Source organism: Mesocricetus auratus, unplaced genomic scaffold, assembly GCF_017639785.1.
Source record: "Mesocricetus auratus isolate SY011 unplaced genomic scaffold, BCM_Maur_2.0 Super-Scaffold_100694, whole genome shotgun sequence".
NCBI classification, from domain to species: Eukaryota; Metazoa; Chordata; class Mammalia; order Rodentia; family Cricetidae; genus Mesocricetus; species Mesocricetus auratus.
In genome coordinates this window covers 3,940,828-3,955,309 of record NW_024429268.1, presented here as the reverse complement: position 1 = coordinate 3,955,309, position 14,482 = coordinate 3,940,828, and the positions used below count along the sequence as shown (strand labels likewise).

The 14,482-nt window shown below is 49.4% G+C and overlaps 1 protein-coding gene and 1 long non-coding RNA gene across 2 annotated transcripts in view; one reads left to right on the top strand and one right to left on the bottom strand.

Annotated features, from left to right (window-relative positions):
• Positions 1-14,482, top strand: part of LOC121137758 — a 316,737-nt gene that overhangs the window by 94,312 nt on the left and 207,943 nt on the right. The gene's annotated exons all lie outside the window — the stretch shown is intronic.
• Nobox (NOBOX oogenesis homeobox) lies at positions 1,736-8,593 on the bottom strand. Its single transcript, XM_005083094.3, has 9 exons — positions 8,476-8,593; positions 5,729-6,028; positions 5,513-5,629; positions 5,094-5,200; positions 4,679-4,785; positions 3,965-4,050; positions 3,479-3,710; positions 2,909-3,204; positions 1,736-2,345 (listed from the first exon to the last, which is right to left on the bottom strand). Exons 1-9 carry the CDS (start codon positions 8,510-8,512, stop codon positions 2,035-2,037), a joined length of 1,593 nt encoding a protein of 530 aa, XP_005083151.1. The 5' UTR covers positions 8,513-8,593; the 3' UTR covers positions 1,736-2,034.

Here is a 14,482-nt window from a genome sequence, read left to right as displayed (position 1 = left end):
TCTCCATATGGCCACACACCTCACGATGGTCCTTACAGCTCTCGCCTCCTTATCCCTGATGGTCACCCCCCCCCCCCCACAGTCTTGGCCCTTTCTTTCTGACTTCATTATCCTGGTGCTCTCTCACCTACACTCCCTGCGTTCCTCGTATCTCCCCTCTCCTTTTCTTACATGCCCTCTTTTTTCTACTCACTTGACCGGTATTCACACATATCCTTCCCTCGCGTTCTTTTGTTCTCCTTAGATACTTTCCTACCACATACAGGTCAAACTGTCCTAGTCCGTTCATTTCTGCCCATCATGCGCATTTTCTCTGGTGGTTTTCGGCATCCTCTGAGTGACGAAGTTGCACTCATCTGATCCCTAGACTCCTCTTCCAATTCCTTGAAGCCTCTCCTCCCCGAGTAAGAGTACGGATATTTAGAACTCCTTTCCCTATTGCCTCACTCTCAAGACAAGACCCCCGACCTTTCTCTGCAATATTTTCACAGTTTTGACTTCTTTCCACGAGGAATCTCTCCCTGCTTCTCCCAGCTATTTTCTCTTGGTCCATGGACCTTCAGGATCCTTCACCCTGCTGTTTCTGTATCTGAACTTTACTTTTCTTCTTTGAGAAACCTTACTTTAGGATAAAAGAGAATAGTCACAGAATGAAATCTATCACTCCATGTTTTGTTATTTCCTACCGTCTCTAGTCTCTACTCTTCTTTCTGGTCCCATTGGATCCATCTCTCCACTACTGTTTGCCTTCTCATACAAACTCACTGCACATCCACCATCTTATACCAAAAGCAAGCACTCATACACAGGACTGGTACATCTAATATTTCTTCTTTCATTGTGGAACTTGTCATTGGTCCAGTTTGGCTAGCCACTGTACTAGAGAAGAATGCAGATTTGAAGTTGTCTGCAATGGTCTGGAGGGCAGGCATGCACACATGGGCATGTTTCTCATGCTGTGTCCATTCCCTCCTGAGCTCCTGACCCACTGTCTAGTCATTGAAAAAAGATTTCTCACTTGTCCACCTGCTGTTTTCCCTCCTCTTCCATACCTCGAACCATTGCCATAGCTGCCTAGATTAGCTTGCAACCCCAAACAGTAGCCATGAACACACTAACCTACAAAACCTCAGTCTGTGTCTAAGTAAGAAATGGCGGTGATTTCAGCATAGGTGTTCTTCTCCCAGGTACCTAAAGTCACATTCTTTTGGTTCCCTTCCCAGCTATGACCTAGGAAATAGAAAGACCCTTGGAACCTTCATCCCAATCCAGTAAAGTCTATGTTGTCATAAGTTAGAAGTACTATGACATCATCCTAGCCAAGAATTGCCCACTTGCTATGCTATTTTAGATATCAACCATACCTCATTCTTTCTTCCTCTTAACCCACCATTCACAAAAAAATAATTTTGGTAAAAATAAGTTAGGATTCACAGTAACAAATTCATAAAGCTTCATCCAATAGCTTCCGTGCCAATCACATTTCTCCTGTGATACTTTTCCTACAAGGCCCAACATTGAGAGGGCTCCAGACTCACTTTCAGTTCTGGGTTTGGGAAAAGACTATTTTAGTGTCAGAACTAAAGGAAGTACACAAGGTGCCCAAATCATCCTCCAGTGGAGAAACGGGCCCATGAAAAACGCCAGGGCCCATATGGTGACACCCAATGGGGACCCCTCTTGAGGGTTGCATCTAACAAACACCCAGACAAGTAGTCAGAAACACAGCTTTTCATTCACAGAAAAACACCCAGTAGTTACTGTTTTATTGCATACAAAGGACACCAACTCAAATGTCTAGGGAGGAACTAAAACCACAGAAACTGATGTAACATTTACAAGCAGCATGGCCCGATTCTCTTCAGAACTCCTAATGGGTAAAGGGAAAAATGATATCGGCTCTCTTCCTTCTTAAAGCCTGGCTTGGGAAGACCTGGGGCCAAGTCCACAGCCTTTCAAAATCTTTCAATCCTGTTCTCTTTGCAAGAGTGCCTCAATGCTGTTCTTCCCCACAGCCCCCCTCACAAGACCTCTTCACTCTTTAGTCGCAGAGGCATGGCTATTCTTCGTTTTGTCTTTTACCTCCTCTGGAAAGGGCTGCTCAAGGGAAGAGGCAATCTGCTCCCCTGGCATTTTGCTTAGTGAGGACACTGTCTCTGGTCTAGGGCCTTTAGGAAGCCCATTGAATCCAAACGAAGGCTGTTTGCTCATGGTCTCAGCACACGGAGCTGGAAGCAGGTCTGGAAAGTAGCCCTCTATCCCCAGGGGTTGCCCCAGAGTCTGCGGGCAGAGTGGACCTGGGAAGGGGGGTTCTGGCAAACAATGGCCACCCCAGGGTCCTGGACCTGTGGAGTCAAAGAACATGGGGATTATTGGAAAGGACGAAGGGCATCGAACACCACTGAATTGCGAGTCTCTTCCTTCTCCCTCAGGATCATGGCTTAGGTCCTCAGTGCAGCCTGAGTGAAATATTAATACCCGCCTCTCCTCTGGGATCAGACAGGCTCTTGTGAATTTAGTAGACCATGGATAGAGGTCGAGTGCTGGATCATGTAGGCGTGGAAGCACCTGGACATCTTTTATTCCCCCCATGGAACTCTTTCACTCATGAGATGGAGGGCTTTGGGGTTTCAGATGTCTAGGTAGTCCAGCAAAATGGCTGATAACCAATTCTGTACCAGGCCCTCTTGTTCATTATTTCCAATGGTCCCCATATCCCTTCAAGCAATATTGAAACTAGTGCTCCAATGCTAGGTCAAGTTTCAGAATAGCTACAAGCAGGGGTTAAGCATGAGGTTTGCTCACCACCTGTGGCCTGCCTCAGTCTCCCTTCCAGGTAAGGAGACTATGTGTCTTTCTCAACTTCAAACCAAAGTGGGGGAAATCACCCTTTCCAGCCCCAACTCACCCATATTTCCAACATGTGGCTGTAGCAAGATCTGACCTGGTGGGGGCCCTGGGCAATAATCCTGCGACGAGTCCCCACTGAAGCCAAAAGGAAAGGAAAAGAGGGACTCTTGCGGTGGTAGAAAGCTTGGGATGGGGAACGGGAAGGGGGGCGGGTAAGGAAACTGAGACAGAAAGGGTGGGAAGAGACGAGTCTGTGGAGTCTGGGAGAACTGGAATGAACCCAACTGGCTGCTTGCAGGGTAATCCTGAGGCCCCAGGTCTTCCAGACTTGAGCAGGTGGGTGGTGAGGTGATGCTGTGCAGGACAGAGGAGTATTTAAGTGAGGCGCGACAGTGACCTCATTCCCCCTTGGCCAACATCAAACCTTGGACATCAACTTCTACCCCTCAGGCCCCCGCCCCCAGCCCTGCTCGTTGCTTCCCCTTGTTTTTCTTCTATTGTTACAAAACACTAGATCATTCCTACCCAAGACACACGCGTCCTTTTACTCCCCATCACATAAGCCACTCTTCAACCCGCTCAGCCCTTCCCTTCTCCCTAAGGTTGCCTCTGAACTTAGATCCCATACCTGGTGCCCCAAGACCCACAGGAGCTGTCCTTGTGTATGCCGTCACTTCCAGGGACATCCCTCAGTGGAGGCATCACTTGAGGGGTTTGGACAGGATCAACAGGAAGAGGAAGGTTGGTCCTTCGAAGCGGCGGGGGGCTGAAGAGTGGTGGGGTCACTGCTACCCTCTGAACACCCTCGCTGTGCTGAGAGGGGGTCAGAGTCTGGTCGGAAGTCAGCAGCATGGGGAGCTCTAGGAAAATACGCCAAATAGGGGCTCTCAGCATAAGAAGGCGGCGGGAATAAGGAGACAACTGCCGAACGGCGGCAGACGGTGGACGCAATGCCCAGGGATCCCTGGCTCAGGACTCCGAAAGGCTGTCCTCACTGCCACCTCTACAGAGCAAGGACTTTCTCTTCCGGCTGTCTTCTTCGCCTTAATTTTCACCCCCAACCTCCCCTCCCTTCCCCCGCGCCACCTCAAACTTTCTGGAAGTGGTAGCGCACCTGGAAAGTCATCCAAAATGTGCTCTGGAGGAACAGGGCCAGGGTCCAGGTCTGCGGGCGTAGGAGCCAGGAGCTCAGGTGCAGACCTGGAGGAGGCAGAGGGAAGGAAGACTGCAGCTTCAATGACTGCTGGATTTAGAGCTCACATTCAGAGCAAGGAGAGAGCCACTTAAAGGCACCAGGGACTCCTAGACTCCAGCCCAAATTTCTTGAAGGATTGATAGTCAATTACACCCCGCCCCCCTTAGGAGGAGACTTCGGACTCCGCCATTAGCCATGTGGCCCTCTAGAGGCCCATATGGATGGATGTAGTAATGATGGGGCGGTTCACCGCGCTCCTAACCACGCCCACTTTGGGTGTAACTAGCATATGGATCTGAGAATGAAAGGTTGGTGAACTACATCACTAGCCAGGCCCACTTTTGGGCGTGGCTAGAGGCGTGTATGGAGATTCTTATAAAACACTACCAGAGCTGCTCTCTCCTCTATCTTTTCAGAAAGCTGCTTGACTCATCTGGGCTGCCCGTTTTCTCTTGTAATTTCTACAATAAACAGTTAGCTATACCCTCAACAAGAGTGCCATTGATCGTTACAGCTACCCCCCAAGCACTCACACTCCGCTTCCGACATTCCCCCTGAAGACCCCCCAGCACTCCTTGTGTGCACAATACTTGTGCTTGGTGGGGACAGCCCATGACCAGGAGCCATTCGTACCTGCTTTGACTGCTGTCAGCACCGGGGGCTGCAGGGCCATCCCCGGTCCCCTTCTCGCTCAGCTTCTCCACTTTCCGCCACTTTGCCCTGCGGTTCTGAAACCACACCTACGGGCAGAGGAAGGGCATCTGCCTTTGGGAATGCTGGCCTAGACAAACGTTTTTGGTGTTACTGTGGAGGACGCTTTCCCGTCTTTACTTGGAAATATAAAAAAAGACCTCTGTGGCTTCTTCCTTCCTCTTTTAATTGGTTAAAGCCGTGGCCGGCCCATGGAACAGCTGGCACACCCCTGCCTCAGAGACTGACTGCAGTCGCTATCCCAGCTGAGACTGAGCACATGGATGGCCCCCTTCCAGATAGTTCTGGCCAGCAGCTTCCATACCACCCTCCTGACCAATTAGCCAGCCCCCTTTACCATGATGCGATGGGAGGTGACCCCCACCATCTGGGCAATCTCGCGACGCTTTTCACTGTCCGGATAGTGGTCTTCCTGGAATATCCGTTCCAGTTCCTCCAGCTGGTCTGCACAAAGAAGGCACTTATTGCAGAGGCCAGACACGGCAGCAGGACAGGGAAAAAGGAGACACCCATCGGCACCCATAGCAGATTCGGGCGTTTGTGCCAGAGCAAGAGCCACACCCTCCTCTCACGCATAGAGTGATGTATGCATTTCTGACCCTTTTATCCAGGTCTAACAAGACAAGACAGCCTGCCTGGCCTTGCCTTCAGGGGTCAGAGGTGTTGGCACTGCCTTTGGATAAAGAGAAACGTGCAGGATAAAGTGAACAATCGTACCCCACAGATTTCCATTTTCCTCCACCTACTGGAACTAACCTGAGCGGTACAGGGTTCGAGTCTTTTTCCGAAACGGATAGGTCACTTCTCGGGGTTCCTTCTTCTGGTCTGCTTGAGTGCTCTTGGCCAATGTATTGAGGAGACTGGGAGCTAAGCCTGGTTCAGAAAGCATAGGTTTGTGCGTGGCACATGTTGAGTGACATCTTGAAGACGACGTTAACGCCAAGCCCGTGGTGTTAGGATTCCCGTGCTTACCAAGGACTGCAGAAATGGATGGCTTTGCTGTCTTTACCTTTCTCTCTGGGAGAGAAGAAACTTCTTCCTCAGGCTGGCGACTACACGCAGCTGGTGTTAGGTCTTTGTCATGGTTGCTGACTCTGCAGGTGTCAGTACCTGGTGACTCTTTGGGGGTCTTTGACAGTGGTCTCTTTCCTGAACCAGTCCTGGGCAATGAAGACTGCTTATCTTGGTCATCTTCAGTAGGTGGGGCAGAATCCTTCAGTGGTCCCTCGGACTCCAAGCCAGCGGTCCTGGGCTTGCCTCCAGCTTCCTGGCCTATGGAGAGCAGCAGCCGATGGCACCAGGTGGTAGAGTCCCTTCCTCCCTGCAGCTGATCTGCTGTTAGAATCTATGCTTCCTTTTGCCCTGTCTTCCCAACGAGGCCCAAATGCCTGGCATACCTTCCTAACTGGACACTCAGGAGGATGGATCAGATAGTTCTCAACCTTTCTAGCACTGCAACCCTTTGATACAGTTGTGACCCACCCAACCATAAAATTCTTTTCTTTTCTTTTGGATTTTTCGAGTCAGGTTTTCTCTGTAGCTTTGTAGACCAGGCTGGCCTCAAACTCAGAGATCCACCTGCCTCTGCCTCCCGAGTGCTGGGATTAAAGGTGTGCGCCACCACCACCCAGCTATAAAATTATTTTCTTTGCTACTGGTTTGAATCATAATATAAATACCTGCGTTTTCCAGTTGGTCTCAGGAGACTGGGTCCCCTGTGAAGGATTGTTCACCCTCCCCACCCTCTATACACACACACACACACTACACACACACACACACACACACACACACACGTTACAACCCATAGGTTGAGAACCACTGGGTTAACTATTCCAACTGCTTTGGAAAATGTAAACACCTACTGTAACTGTCGGGAGCGATCATTGTTACTTAGAACATCTAGTAAATATTGCCAGCCTTTTTAAAGAATAGCCCATTGTGTTAAAGAATATTTACCTTCAGTCCCATTCAATCAACCTTCTTCCCCCCTCCCCAGCTTCCTAATGAACAGAACTTGGGTTCACAGGAATAGCTGATGGCAAAACAGGGAAACATTCTACAATTAGATCGCTTAACCCCTCCCTCTGCGACCTTTTCACCTGCCAACACCTGTTACCTGCTCGCCTTCAGTGGCCTGGTTACTAGGCAATGACTCCTCTTCCTTTGATTACTCCGCCCTACCTCGTTTCCCCCACCCTAACTTGCTATATAACGCCACCTAAGGAAAATAAAATCTCATAACTTGATCAGAAAGCCTGTCTTGCTGCCCCGTTTCTGTAGTCGCCTGTCCCATCATTCCAGGTTCCTGGGGGGCTAGACCTTCATCCCATCATTCCAGGTTCCTGGGGGGCTAGACCTTCATCCCATCATTCCATGTTGGGGGGGCTAGACCTTCCTTGTGCCCTGCTGGCCAGGGCAACAACCCTGGGGGGGTGAAAGCTGGGTACGCATTTTCTTCATTTTCCCCCAGACATCAGGGTACAGAAGTTCAGGTACCAGGTTTGATGTTTCTAATGGACAACCGTTGGGGAAGGGGAGAGTAGGAAGAGAAAAACAGGTCCATTCTGGCTTTCCACAGGCTAGCCCCCTCTTCCCTGGGACCTACACACACACACACACACACACACACACACACACACACACACACACACACACACACACACACACAGAGGTTCCCTGGATCTCCACAGAGAGGGAATCCCGGAAAAGATGCCTCTTCTTTCCCTACTCCCTCCCCACTCCTAGCCCTCCTCAATCCATGTGCTCTGGCCACTCCCCCCTGCCCCACCCCCTGCCCTCTTTCCATCCAGTTCAAGTCCTCTACTGGTGAGGGAAAGCACCCATCCAGAAGGAAAACCCCCTCCACAAGTCACAAAACGCAACCCCCGCAACTCTGAGCCCCATTACAGATGGGGCTTGCCATGGGTGCTGACAGGAGCACAGTACCCATTAGATCCCCATGAAGCAGGCACGCCCCCGGCCCCCAGTGAAGAAACGGGGATAAAGTTGGTGGAATAATTCGCCCAAGATCACACAGCGATGGGGTACAGGGACACAGGCTGCCTTCAGCCACCACCTGGAACTGTTGCCAGGATCCCCAACACTTCCCTTCTTTTCGGCATGTATTCATAACAGAAGAAAATTCACTTCAAGGGAGTTGCTGTCCTTCCCAACGAAACCAGAAAATGTGTAAATGAATGCTAACTAAAGCCTTTGATGTTGGCTCTAACAAATAACTTTCTAACAATACATACAACTAGGGGGCAAGTCCTGGCTCAGAAGTCTCTTCCAGCTGATTCTAAATACACCACGGAAACACTTCAGAGAAGTGGGGGGGGGCAGCTGGGGAGGGTGAGGGGAGAAGGGTGGACCAAGGAAGGCTGGGACAAATGAGCTCTACAACGGTTTAGGAGAGCTAGCAGCACAGTAATAAACATGGTACAGAGTGGACACTCAACAAGCTTGGATCTTGTTGGACTAACCTAAGGTGAAGGGTCTCAGGCCCTAGTTCAGAGCAGTGTTGGAGACTTAAAACCAACTTTATCCCTAGCCCGTCGTCGGGAACGATCCCTAAACAGAAGAAGAACGTGGTGAGGTCGCCTCCCTTCCTCACTACCTCCCACAGTCCTAAGCAGCCTCTTAAGACCTGCAGAGTGGCCAGCAGACCTCACAGGCTCAGCAAGCCCTCACCGAGGTCGACCCTGGTGCGCGCTTACCCCGCGTTTTCCTGCAGAGCGTCTCCGTGGGTTCCATGGCCCAGACTCCCACTCCTCAGCCCGCCCTTTTACCACAGGCGCACCTTAATGAAGTCCGTGGAGTGGCCAGGTGTGTGGAGTCGGCCCAGGCCAGGGCGCGCGCAGCAGGAGCCTGCGCCCCCAACCCCACCCCGAGGGCGAGGCACAGCACACCTGGGGTGGGGGCGGGGGGGAGCTGGGAGATCCATCCTGCGGCTTCCTGCGAGCTTCTATGCAGCCCCACACGGGCACCAGGGTGATCTCCCTAAAGCTGGGGCAGGAACAGAGCAGCAGCAGACCTGCTGGGGTGTCTTTAAAGGTGAGGTTCCCAGGCTCAGCACACAGTCAATGAACATGATTGGCCCTTGTGTAAGGGGACTTCTGCAACCACTCATCAAGAGAGTCCCCGAATATGAGGCTGCCCCATTTCCTGCTTCTAGGATTTTTGTGTTCCAAAACCCGAACAGACTTGACTATCCTTAACATACAGATCCAGGGGCGAATGGCAGGATTGGAGCTGAACGCACCCCAAGCCTGGAGATTACATCTCTTGGACCCCCGTAGGGGGGAAAATGAAAATGATAAAATTCTCACTGCTGCTTACTTCTACCATGGGGGTGGGAGGGGTGAGGAATGTAAGAGCTGGCCAGACTGAACCAGCTGTTGGGAGCTGGGGGGGGAAGCTCAGGTGCTTCGGTTTTAGCCTTTCGGAGCTTCTGGACACCAGGCGATTTCCTGCCACATTAAGCAATCAGCTAGCGGGGCATTTTCCTGCGGTTTAAAATGGGCTTTCAGAAGCTTCCTCTACACACCCGTGGGTTCTGAGAGGCTGTGGGATTCTTAGTTCCATTTGAAACATAAAAATGTGAATTAACTAAGGGTCAGTAAGATGGTTCAGTGGGTAAAAACACTTGTTTCACAAACGTGATGACCTGAGCTTAGTCCCCAGTGAAACATGGGCGGAGAGAACCAACTCCAGAGAGTTGTCCTCTGACCTTCATAAGCCCTGGGTGGTGCACATGCGTACACACACACACACACACACACACACACACACACACACACACACACAGAGAGAGAGAGAGAGAGAGAGAGAGAGAGAGATTAAAATGCAAGCTAACTTCATAGCAGTATAATCATAAGTTTAAGCCTCTGCTATTCATTTCTCTGCCCCCATAAGACTGACACCCTGTTACAGGAGACTTTTAGACACAATACCCAGTTTCTGTACTAGAAAATTTGTAGCATTGCAGATCAGGCAAGCAAGGATTGGGAGCATTAAAGGGATTCTCTACAGGAAAAACGGAGATCTGTTGGGCCCCAGCCCCCATGGGGTCTCTGAGTCACTGGCCAGCCATCAAGAGCATCCTGTTGTCTAGTCCTGGCTTACTGCCCCAGCCTTGTCCTGCTGACATCGACGTCTAGCAGGAGGAAAACACAATCTCTTCCACCTGGGGTTTTTCCACTGTGTTGTAAGCCTGTATATAAGACTGCTCTCTCTCTCTACGATAGGAGAGAGCCCTCTTAGCACTTGCGATAAAGACACACAGACACACACACACACAGACACACACAGACACACACAGACACAGACACACACACACACACACACTCTTGTCTTTCAGTTAAATCTCCAGGCTTTTGCCTGATATATTAGACTCACTTGTGGCGTGGGCCTCACAAAGATCATTGGTTAATGACCTGGTTGTAGCTGGAACACTATGGTTTGCTTGTGTATACATTTAAAGGACATTGACAGTGTGCCAGAGACTGGCGGGGGGGGGGGATGTCTGCTTTGCCCACAGAAGCTTATTGGAAGACACAGACTGAAATATTAGGTCAGTGGAATGGGTTGTACCAATACTACATGGCCACTATTAACTGAGTCGGGGGCAGACTAGGGAACTTGGAGCAGCAGAGTCTCTCTTGGACCAGGAACCACTTCTTAGAAGTGCTGACTGTACTGTCCTGTTGGCTGTGTGACTTACCATGTTAGGACCTGCCTAAAAATCCAGCTAGCAAAGTCTTCTTTCTTCAGATAGGGGCCTTCCAGAGGCTGGCCCTCTGTACCCCATACCCTGGTGTCCAGACCACTTAGATCTTATGCCTTTAAAATTCTGCTGAAACCCGGCCATAACCCAGAATTTCTTAAGGAATTTGTTTAAAATATGCTTCAGGGTCCAATCCCTGAAATCTTAGTTTCTACTAGGTCCAAGGTGGGACCCCAGACACGTACTTTAACAAGACTCTTGGGGGATTCACTATGCTTCATAATTTGAGAGGCTCTTAGACTTTTGAAAAGCAAAGTCAATTAAAATCTTTCCTGGAGAGGGCTTTGGGTACAGCTCAGTGGTGCCATGTTTAGCGTGTTCAAAGCCCTGGGGTTGTTTCTCAGCACTCCAGAGCAAAACCAAAACACTTCTGGGGAATAGTTGGGGAGGCTGCAGGGGATGGTGGCCCAGAAGAGAAAAGGAAATGCTCCTTCTTCCTATCGTAGGGCATCACCTTGTGGTGAGAAGCAGGATACAATTGCTTAGATAGATTTACCTGTCACATTAAGAAAGATATGTCACCCTTCTGAGACCTTGATCCTGTTTTCATCTTTTTCTCACAGGCTGCTCCCTACCAAGGTGAAGGTAAGAAAAAACACTGCCACTGTATGGCTGGCTGTGAGTGACACAGGGTCTAATTACGTAAAAGGTTTTGGGTAGGGACTTGGGAGATTTAAAAAAAAGTTTGTTATTTTTCCAAACACATAACTGGGTTTGTTGGGGTTGGGATTTAAACTAGAACAGTTTCGTCTTTCTTTGCTTTTCTCCTCCTCTTGACCATCTGGGTGTGTTGTGCCTACTTTCCCTCTAAATGACACAGCTCGATGTTTTCTTTATTTACCTGAAGAATGGCTTATCCTCGATGGCTACAAGGGGATTTTGTGTAGGATGTACAACGTGACCTGCCTGTCAGGAGGGTGTGGCATTGACAATACGTACCATAAGCCCTACCTGGGATGGAACAACTTGAAGGGGTCATGTCATGGCAGTTAGCAGCCATTCCAGACAAGAAGACATCTCTGTTGCCCGGGAGATGGCAAGGGGTTGTTTTAGTGGTTCTTGAGGATGTTTATTTTCAAGTCATGCTTGGATACATGTCCTCCTCACAACTTCTGACTATTTGATATACTCAACTCCTTTTGGAGGGAAGGCAAGTTTTTGTTACTTGGTTTCTTAAGTTTTCAAGGCCAAATCATAAACCATCACTACCGTCCACCAAGCAAAGGCCGTTTGTTACAATGTCTTTTTTTTTTCTTCACATGGATATAACCATGAAAGAGCAAATGAAATGTGTCAGCTCTTACTAGAAAATTGCCTCCCCACCCCCCCTCCCCCAGTCTGTGTAGCGCTAACCACATAGCTGGGGCGAGCATGTGAAATAACCTCTCTTCACCCTTCCCCTTCTGATCTAATGAGAGCCACAGATGATTAATGACAGAACAGTTTTCAAAGTAGCTGTTGTACTTTATGCCCCACCCAAGGTCACTGGGAGACAGGAGGCCAGAGAAAGCAGGAGGAAGTTGTGGAAGACAGCTGGAGACCTCCACAGGCCTGGGATAGAGAGACTGGAGTCTCAGAAACCACAGGAGGTCAGGGCCCCAGACTCAAAAAGACTCTGGAGTGAAGCAGGAAAACTGAGAGGGACTGAGGCAGGCCCAGGGTTAGAGACCACTCCTTCAGAGCCAGGCGACCAAAAGCAGACACCTCCAGTGACAGGGAGACAAAGGAGAAAGCACCCAGTCTCCAGGATGTGGCGGCTTCCTTTGAAGAGCCAGCACAGGCTGGTTTGAGCAGCTGGTGACCCGGTGACCGGGATTGAGAACACCTGGGTGAAGTTGGAACTGCCCCGGTGGGGCCAGATCAGAGTGGGGTGTGCGAATCCACACAGCAAATCTTCATTCCTTCGCTTAGAAGGCTCCAGAATGGATGCTTGTGCTACGAGTCAGGGGTGTGTGTGTGTGTGTGTGTGTGTGTCTGTGACATGCAGCTGCTCTTGTTTGTAACTGACCTCCACCCTCTGGGGTTTTTAATTTAGGGAAGCCTTTTGCATGTACCCTATCACCACCGCCGGCCCATTTAAGGAGGCACCTTCCCCTTCCCATTCCCTAGGCTTCTCCAGAATTGCAGAGCTAGGGTGCCCATCATAGTGCTGTCTGCAAGTCATCTCCAAAGCCTTGTTCCAACCTTCCCTCCAGCTGGGCTCCCCCTGTTCCTCCAGTTTCCCAGGAGCCTTTGCTGTTGCCTTTCAGTCTTCAGAATGGCCTATGCCCTCTCATGCCTTGGGACACAGAAAAGCCGGTTATCAGCCTGGAACACCTTCCCTTCTGCTTCAGTCAGAGTCTTCGAAGCCTAGCACGGATATTCTGTTTTCCGTGAGTCTGACTCAGCTAGAGTTTATTGCTCCTCCTTTGTACAGCCCTTGGGTTATTCTGTGTTTGTGTTTACATAACATTATTTAACCCAGGCTGTCCTAATTAGAATGTTGCCCATCCTCCACAGGCAGGAGTGAGCTCTTAGATGATCACATCCATCCATTTGTTTTATGTCAGATATTTCCACTTGCTTAAAGAACAAATCAACTCACTCTCATATTTATTTTTTACAGTTCTATTATTAGCACCATGTTATTGAAGAATGACCAAATACTTTCCCAAAGTCACAGTGGTCAATAAAGATTGGAACCCAGTCAGTCAAGCTCCTTCCTGAACTCCTAAGTGGCGGGTTGAACTGTTTACCTGACTGTCAGTCACTGGACTCGGTAGACTGATTTGCACATGGCAGGATAATAACTGTTCATTGGGTCAAAAGACGGAGGAGTCATCTTTTGACATCAATGCCAGGAGTCAGGCTGTAGGACTGGAAAGGTGGCCATGGCTATAAAAAGGTCCCACAGTGCTGGAGCTGTCCTGATGGCTACAAAAAGGTCCCACAGTGCTGGAGCTGTCCTGATGGCTACAAAAAGGTCCTACACCGATGGAGCCATCCTGACTTTCAATTGGCCTGGAAGTTCCGAGGGTCTATAAAAGGAATTAAATCCCGTAGAACCAAATTCACACACGAATGCAGAACAAACCAGTGAGACCTAAGTGAGTTCTGTTGGCTCTCACTGGAGCTGGGCACGATGTGTCCGTGGAAGCCAGGCAGAGGGTGAATGGAATCTCTCTATATTGTTTCTGACAACCACATGTGAGTATAGCCATCTCTGAATAAAAAGCAGAAAAAAAAAAGCAATCCTTACTTCTGACCATAAGTTCAGATATGTCAGTCTAATCCATAAAACAAAATTAAACACTGTAGCTTATAGGCAACAATACTGCTAAATTTGTTGACAGTTTTAAAGGAATCTGTTGTTACCAATTTTTACAAAGATTTGCTTATTCACCGCCCCCTCCCCCCACGTTTCTCTCTTTCTGTGTGTGTGTGTTTGTGTGTTCATGCTTGTGTGGGTGTGGAGTGCCACAGCTCACTCATAAAGTATGTCAGAGGACAACCTGCAGAAGGCTGTCTCCTCTCCTTCTACCACATAGGTCCCAGGGACTGAATTCAAGCTATCAGGTTTTGTGACAATGCTTCTTCCAACTGAGCCATCTTTATTTATTTATTTATTTATTTATTTATTTATATTTTTGTTACTTTTTGTGTGTGTGGCTTGCATGCCGTGTGCTGTGCGGAGGCACAAGGTCAAGGGTTAGAGGACGGAACTGTATCGCCAGGCCTGTGTGGTAAGCACCTTCCCTGGCTTAGCCGGCTCACTGGCCCTAAGGACAATCGTTTCTAAATGGAGATTTAAATTATATTAACTTCCTTAACAGGGTCGTAGACAGCCAGTCAGAGATGTTTGCATTTCATTTCGTTTCAAAGTGAAACAAAGAACGTGTCTTACAGCGGGGATTTATTTGGAAAACATCTAGCGGTTTGACACGGGAGGGGGGGATTAT